Consider the following 7,967-nt stretch of genomic DNA (forward strand, 5'->3'; position numbering starts at 1 on the left):
TTCCATTTGTTTCACTTAAAATATTCAAGGACCAAGAAAGTGATCTAGAAGAAAATTAGCGTCACAAATATCACACAAAAATGTTGGGGAAAATGACAATTAAAAATGCATCCCTTTTTCTGTCTGCACGGATTACCCAAATTTACCTTGCTAGTATATTAAAATCATAAATGCATTTGCCTATACTCCAAAGCAATTTCCAAAGTTTCTTTAATTTCTGAATGATCAAAAGACTTGATAAAATAACCGAAACCATGATCAATGTACAATACAATAATATGAAGAGTGGCGGTGGACAAATGATTTTGATACACAAATTAGATGATTGTTGATAGCAACACATGACCAAAAGCACAATGTGCTGAAGAAATGATTTCAATCTTTTTTTTTTTTTTTGAAAGGTCAAGATAAAATGATATTAATAACCAAAAGAGTACAAGGAGTACTCAAGTTCGAGCAATACAATGACAGCGACGCAGAGAAAAACGTCAAAACAGCTAAGAATACAGAGAGGAGGGAAAGCAACTAATAGGATGAAAAGCCCAGTCATGATATGAGAAACAAAAAGCACGAGGGTTGGCAGCCTTAACCCATCTCCATGTGCACACGATAATGTCTTCCACAGTTTTACCAACATTTGGATTTCTATTCTCAAAGATTCCATCGTTTCTAGCTTTCCAAACCTTCCAACAAACACATTGCCAAAAATAATTGAGCATTGCTTTTTCATTTTTGGTCTTGCCCAAATCGACGAATTCAAAGAAGTGATTGAGCAAAGAAGTCGAAGATGGGATAGGGCTCTGAATCCACTCACGAATCTTTTTCCAAACTGCACCAGAAAAATGGCATGAGAGAAGAATGTGGTTGGATTACTCCTCTTGGAAAGAACAAAGGGGACAGACATGATCAACGTTTTCAGCATCAATCGATCTCTTCAAAAGATTAGCCCTAGTGGAGATTCTGTCTTGTAGGGCTTTCCAGATGAATACGGAGACTTTGTAACGAACTTCATCCAAATCAAGTGAACAACTTTCGGAATGTAATCTTCGGATGATGAAGCTTTATGAAGAATGGTGTACATCTCTTTGGTGGACAAGTCTCCAAAATTGGAACCTTTCCAGAGGAAGGAGTCCGCTTTTGAGTGATAAACATAAATAAATCAAGAAATTCAACAAAGTTAGGAAGGTTAAACATCCTATCCTATGAGAACTCCTTGCTTACAAACCCCATCTCACCAACCTTGCGATCTTTTTGAGAAGACAACGGATATAAGTTTTGGAACCCGAGTTTCAAAGAACATCCCCCTCAATCCATAGATCATCCCAAAAGAACACAGACTGGCCGTTAGGCCCGTTACCAAGAGAGAATTGTAGATTATCGAAAAAGGTTTTACCCTCGGGACCATTCGCCAAACCTCTCATATCCCTCCACCAAATAGACTCCGCATTAGCATTGCCAGTGTTCCCACCCCCAATTGAAAATTTCCCATATCTAGACCTAAGCACTCTCACCCACAAACCACTCTGGTTGTTAACCCATCTCCATAGCTATTTACAAAGAAAAGCAATGTTGAAATTTTTAATGTCCCTGACCCCAAGATCTCCCTCTGGCTTACTTCTACAAACTCTATCCCAATTCACCCAACAAATTTTCCTACAATTTTCCTTCCCATTTCAATCTTAAGGCATAATTTGAAGCCAATTAAGTGTAACCTTCTTCTGACAGCAAATGGCAATGAATTAGAGCAACTATTGCATTCATCAATATCACAAATTTCTATTTTATTTTAATTTTTCCGATCTTGAGGCCCATTTTTTTTTTGGCATTCATCAAAATGACATATCACCAAACTCTTCCTATTTCCAAAACGTGAGAAATAAATGTATGTGCAAGTATCTCCGATTCCACACCATTCCTCTCCAAAATGGCAACATTTTTATGAGCTTGCGTTTCTAGCTTGTGCATTCTACGAGTATCACTACCAGCTGTAGCCACACCGCCAGTCGGCCCAACCACTCCACCACCGGATTCAAGCCCGACAACCTCCATTAAGCCAGCCCGTTGTAAGTCCAACCCTACCACCAGCTGTACCTCCACCACAAGCATCCCCCAGGCCAACACACAGCCTATGCAGTAAAATCACCTGCACCAGCACCTGTAGTACCAGCCAACACCGGTGGCACCACCAACTCCAGCACCAGCTTTACTACCACCGGTCCCAGCACCAGTAGCGGTCCCCTCACCCACACCAGCACCTGCCAAGCACAAATACAGGCGTCATCATGCCCCAGCACCGACACCAATTGTTGTTGAAAACCCTCCGACTCCACCAACCACCCAAGACACAGAGGACACAGCATCAGCACCGGCACCAACCTCAAATTTGGTGATTAAACTGAATTCATCCTAATACTGCCTTATCAGATGTCTTACCCCTATATAGCTTCTGACTGCTCGTCGTTCAATTACAGAATGGCGGCATCTCACTTGATCATGCAGGTGACCGCCGGATTGGCCCTGGCTACCCTTTTGGCTGTCAGCGGTTTCTTATTCTAATTTATGCAAGAAGCAATCTCCTATAGATAAACTGTGGACCATTTTGGCATTCGAGAAAGGCGTATTCGCATAGAGAAGAGGATCAGAGCATCAGAGCAGTTTTATCTATATGATATTCATTCTTTATCTCCAAAATGTTTTACTATCATTCTAAAAATTTAAAATTTGTTATATTTGTCATGAGATCACAGCAGATTTTTTGCCTCAAAAATTGAAATGCTGACAAATTAAAGATCTGTCTAGACTTGATCTATATTTGCATCTAAATCAATTTCCTCCTGCAAGTTGTACTCAATAACAAGTCCGAGATTGTCGACAAGCTTGTGGTACTGAGAACATCCTGAACACTGTTCAATAAAATAGTCAATCTATACCTGGCCTGACAAAATGCAGCAGCAACAATAAAAATAAAACATCTAAAAAAAAAAGATAATGGAGCCATTTTCTGATTTAGAATGTTCTAAGCATACAGTAGAAATAAAATAAGCTAAGACTTGGAGGAATATCTAACAGTCAAGAAAAGATTTATATGATTGTGTCAGAGAGTCATTCTTAAGTACTGCATCCTGCTGGCTCAAATTCATATAAAATATCTTCCTTTCGGTTCAATTTTTTATAATGCGGTTGTATAAGATGGACATCCCTTGTTTTTACTCTCATATACCTAATTGTTTCTTTGAGCAGAGAAGTCCTTAGCCATCAATAAGTTGTTTGTATAAATTTAACGTCATATGCTGTTGCAAATTTACTAATCTAGTTAAAATACCTCTAGATTCTTATTTTACTAGCTTGAAAAGGTATGGGTCTTCTACTTTGTGGTAAACTAGTTGTAGAGAAAGGCATAAGTCGAAATGACCATGGGCAAGTTTACATTGATTGGAGATACTTGTGCATTAGTAATGCGTTCAGGGAAGAAAAAAAAAGTATGCCATGGAAGAACATGAAAATATAATAACTAATCCATAATTACCTGCACATAAACAAGACCCCGTTCGTAAGCTAGTCTATTTATTAATCTCTGTGACCGTGCACCACAGGAGTCACATGTAAAAGTTACTAACAAACGTCTTCTTGGGAGCTTCAAGTCAATAACACCCTCCTGTGAGCAAGAGCATAAGGTGCACAGCTTAACCCAGACTCTCCATGAGACATTTTTCAGAAATAATTGACTGAATTGAGTCATCTTTGAGTTTGTTGGATATGCAATCCTTCAAATACTCAATGTACATATTGTAAATCCAATTTATCACCCAAAATAAATGTCCAATTTTTTATAAGATAATTACATCTGCAAAAGCATGAGAGATGCTTCAAAGAAGCCATTGCTAATCTATCGATAGGAATGCTCGTATATAAGTGCTAATTTATGCAATAACAAACCAACTCCTAATGAGGTAGGGTAGCCAGGCATAATCTAAAAGTTCAAGCAATTAAACAACACGGTTCACTAATAGCATGAACATTTTTTCATATTCACTACTTCTAATCCCTACAGACAAGCAAAAACCAACATAAAACGGAAACTATACCTGCCGGCAATCCATTGAAGAGGACTGCTCCATTTCTTTGTATTCTCCATTGCCATCTACCATCGAACATGAAATGGTTGGCACCCTAAAAGATTGCTCCGCACCCTTATTTCCTTGGTAAGCGATTCTCGACCTCCTAAAAATTCATCGTTACACAATATATAAAATCAGACCAAATTAAAAACAATTCAATGCTGTTACTAAAATAGAAATTATTGTTAAAAAACTAGACCTTTCCAAAAAAAAGGTCCATTTTGGATTGAACAAAAGCAAGTGAAGGTAGAACAGTGATGAAAAAGTAAAAACAGACTAGTCTAGGCAATACTGCATACCAACTACTGCGAACGGTGATCGAAGATGACCTCGGAAGTGTAAAATCTCCATGTTTGACACCTAAATTAGGTCTGAATAAGTGGGAACATGGAAGAGAAAATTTGGGGGCTTTGACCACAAGGGGCATATACTTTTCCAATGCGAGAAATTTGAAGCTGTTAACGGCGTCCATTTTCAACAACAGATGAAGATGAACAGAACCTTCAATTTCGTTGTTCCTCTTTTCACTGAGTTCTTGAATTCACGACGGTGTTGTTTAACTAAAAAGAATCTGTTCACGAAACATCTACAATATTTAAAGAGAAATTTAAGAAAACATTTTACTGTTATAAAAGAAGGCTACTCTTCAAAAACAAGCAAATATGAACAACAATCTTTTTGAGTTTATGAAGCCAAAAGAAATACCCAAAACTAACGAGACTCGGAAAATGTGGGACTCTGCCACAATCCATCAAGAAAAACAATCTATGTGATTCCATTTTTTAAAAAGTTAAACTAATTAGATGCTTACTATCTTGCCCATCAAATGAGTGCGACGATTTCCAGATCCAAATGGTTACAAAGATGGTTATTTTTGTACACATGTTATACAAATATAATATCACTAGATCTGTGAATTTCACCTGTCATCAGCATTGCAAAAGAAAAGGCAAAGTGTTAAGGTCAGAGGTTTATTTTGAAAGATGATTGGAATTATCGCACTTTTTACCTTTGATTTCTTCATCTTCCAAACCAAATTCAACTTGAATGATGGTCCTATATACATTAGGATCAACCAAAGTGTGACAAATTAACAAATTAAAGGCTGACAAATTAACCAAAGTCTGGCAAATTAACGGAATAAATGATGGATCAACCAAAGTGGGACAAATTAACAAATTAAAGGCTGACACAAGTAAACATAGTCTTCTGAAATCAGCGGGAGGGAATTCTTACAATTCTTTAACACATTGACAGAGTAATTACATAATCATAAGTAGGGATGGCAGTGAATCTTGGACCCGGTCCAGATCCGTGGATCCAGATCCGTTTTTCAGGGTCTGGATCTCAATTTTTTGGACCCGACGGATCTGGATCCGGATCTGGATCTCAATTTTAAAAACGGATCTGGATCTGGATCTGAAAATTTCAGATCCGGATCCGACCCAGATCCGACCCGTGGATCCGTTTTATTTAATATATATTTTTTATATTTGATATTTATTTTATTAATAATATTTAATATATTAAAATTAAAAATAATGCACTACTTAAAAATTTCATTTAGAATTAGAACTAAGGAAACCCTAAAATTTCCTACATTGAGCGGCGCCTCCCTCCCGCTTGGCTTCCCAAATCCTATCTTCGATTCCAGCCATCTCCACCGTCCGGCGCCACCGTCCCATCTGTCCGACTCCGTCAACTTCTCCATCTCGCCGGGCAGAGGTTCGCCGCCAGAGCTTCGCACACCAAAGGTTCAGCGCGCCAGAGGTTCGCGCACCAGAGGTTCGCCGGCAGAGGTTCAGCGGCCCAGCTCGCTGAATTGTAGCCAAAGGTTCACCGCTAGAGGTTCGCGCGCCGAATCGCTGCCACCGTTCGCGAGTCCAGAACCTCCACCGCTGCGAGTCTAGAGGCTTCACCTCCGCGAGTCCAGAACCTCCACTGCTTTGCTAGATTCAACATCCGCGAGTCTAGAACCTCCGTGAGTCCAGAACCTCCGCGAGTCTATAGTTTTTGAGAGATTCAACCATTTGTTAGATTTGAACTTTATGACTTGATTATGATTTTTGACTGAATTGCTTATGAAATGCTTCTAGTTTTCGATTCAAAATTTATGACAGATTCAACCATTTGTTTTGAATTTATCTTAACAACAGTAGATCCATGGATCTAGACCCGTGGACCCGTGGATCCGACGGATCTGGATCTGGATCTGAATTTTTTAGATCCGTCGGATCTGGGGCGGATCTGGATCTGATAAAATAAAACGGATCTGGATCTGGTATTGATGAGATCCGGTCCAGATCCGGCCCGTTGCCATCCCTAATCATAAGTTATGAGTTCTTTAGGGAATTCAAAGTATTGTTAAAGTCGGAGCCATACCTTCAGGTACAGTCGGAGCCGGACGAGCGGTGGCCGGACTGCCGGAGAGAGCAAGAGAGAGACTGCCGAGTGACGGTTGATGTGCGAGGGAGAGGGAGTTCAATTGTTTTTTACTCTTTCTTTTTTTTTACATAAATTAACAGTATTGTTTTTTTGATGGTAGATACACCCGTGGAGGCCCCTAGAGCGTATACCCACCATTTTCGATCTTGGCCCAAATACACCTTAGAATTCAAAAAAATGGTGCATTTAAAACCAGCGAGAAAACGGTCGTCTCTCGTCGGTTTACTTAATTTTTTTTTTTTTAGTGGAACCCATTATCCACCACCATCCACCTCCCCTAGGGCTGTAAACAAACCAAGTTGCTCGGAAACTATTCAGAGCTCGACTTGAAAAAAGCTCGTTCAAATTCGTTTAGAGAAGCTCGATAAATAAACAAATCAAACTTAGTATTTGGCTCGTTAGCTCGTGAACATGTTCGTCAAGTGATTCAATTTGAAAAATATAAATTATTAGTACATACAACTTATATTTATCCACTAAAATTAATAATAATTGTATTAAATCTCTAATTAATTTTATTTTTTATAAGAAAATAATTAATATATTTATAATTTTGAATAAAATAATTTATTTTAAAAATAAAATAATCAATATTTTGAATATAAATAAAAATTTAGAAAGTTCGTATAGGCTCGATTAAGCTCTTGAATTGCTCGTGAGCCTCGAAGTATTCGGTAGGTAAAATTCAAAATTTGATTCGATACTAAATAAATCAAACTTGAGCACGCCACTATTCGGTTCGGCTCGGTTCGATTACACCCCTACCCTCCCCTTCACCCTCTCTGTCAAGCCCTTGATAACAAGTGCAGTCAGGGAATGAAACAATACCAGCGACACTCACTGAGCTAACGGATGAAATATCAAAATCAATAGACGACAACAATGATCATCAAGCCATGAGGTTGGCGAAAATGAAATTCCTCAACTAAAAAAGGTTGTCAAATCCTAAGGGATCAAGGGTTATTCCAAACTTAAAAAGAGTGAGCTCGTAGAGCTCCTAATCAAGTCGCTGACCGATGCCTCTCTGTAAACCGGAGGCCATTTTAGTTAATCCTTGAACTTCCTTTCCTGCCTTTTTCATTTTCATATTCGTTAATTTGTTAAAGGGTTCTCTAGTTTGTTACGAATTCTTCAATTCACTCAAAAAACCCGATGACCATTAATCCTTGAACTTCCTTTTCCCCTTTTCATTTCCATATTCGTTAATTCGTTGAAAGAGTTTGTTAAGAATTCTTCAATTCACTCAGAAAATTGATGACCATTAATCTTTGAACTTTCTTTCCCCCCCTTTTTCATTTTCATATTCGTTAATTTGTTGAAGGGTGCTTTAGTTTGTTAAGAATTCTTCAATTCACTCAGAAAACCGATGACCATTAATCCTTGAACTTCCTTTCCCCTTTTTTT

At 38.5% G+C, this 7,967-nt stretch overlaps 1 protein-coding gene and 2 long non-coding RNA genes across 14 annotated transcripts; 2 read left to right on the forward strand and 1 right to left on the reverse strand.

Moving 5' to 3' along the window:
• Positions 1-299: 299 nt before the first annotated feature.
• On the forward strand, positions 300-2,792 carry LOC130996571 (uncharacterized). The gene is made up of 2 exons (XR_009092669.1): positions 300-2,386; positions 2,472-2,792. It is a non-coding gene; the product is annotated as an uncharacterized LOC130996571 (long non-coding RNA).
• Positions 2,679-6,628, reverse strand: LOC130996569 (uncharacterized). 12 transcript variants are annotated; one of them, XM_057921853.1, is made up of 7 exons: positions 6,501-6,628; positions 5,128-5,174; positions 4,930-5,041; positions 4,418-4,689; positions 4,086-4,221; positions 3,527-3,655; positions 2,679-2,903 (listed from the first exon to the last, which is right to left on the reverse strand). In XM_057921853.1, the coding sequence occupies exons 4-7, from the start codon at positions 4,588-4,590 to the stop codon at positions 2,796-2,798; spliced, it is 546 nt and encodes a 181-aa protein (XP_057777836.1). In that variant the 5' UTR covers positions 4,591-4,689; positions 4,930-5,041; positions 5,128-5,174; positions 6,501-6,628; the 3' UTR covers positions 2,679-2,795. The 12 variants fall into 12 exon arrangements, with proteins under 12 accessions (XP_057777836.1, XP_057777839.1, XP_057777840.1 ...); XM_057921856.1 differs by having other exon boundaries at positions 4,418-4,704; positions 6,501-6,605; XM_057921857.1 differs by lacking the exon at positions 4,930-5,041.
• LOC130996572 (uncharacterized) lies at positions 5,659-6,228 on the forward strand. Its single transcript, XR_009092670.1, has 2 exons — positions 5,659-5,843; positions 5,889-6,228. It is a non-coding gene; the product is annotated as an uncharacterized LOC130996572 (long non-coding RNA).
• Positions 6,629-7,967: the final 1,339 nt, after the last annotated feature.

The sequence above is a fragment of the Salvia miltiorrhiza genome, chromosome 8, assembly GCF_028751815.1.
Source record: "Salvia miltiorrhiza cultivar Shanhuang (shh) chromosome 8, IMPLAD_Smil_shh, whole genome shotgun sequence".
Lineage (NCBI taxonomy): Eukaryota > Viridiplantae > Streptophyta > Magnoliopsida > Lamiales > Lamiaceae > Salvia > Salvia miltiorrhiza.

What these genes read in the sequence shown, in the direction of transcription:
- LOC130996569 (XM_057921857.1), bottom strand. Translation starts at nt 4,590, where the DNA reads ATGGACGCCGTTAACAGCTTCAAATTTCTCGCATTGGAAAAGTATATG. An exon ending in ATCACCGTTCGCAGTAGTTG is followed by an intron (nt 4,222 to 4,417) that starts GTATGCAGTATT and finishes ATGAATTTTTAG; the next exon opens with GAGGTCGAGAATCGCTTACC. An exon ending in GGGGTCTTGTTTATGTGCAG is followed by an intron (nt 2,904 to 3,526) that starts GTAATTATGGAT and finishes TTTATTGAACAG; the next exon opens with TGTTCAGGATGTTCTCAGTA.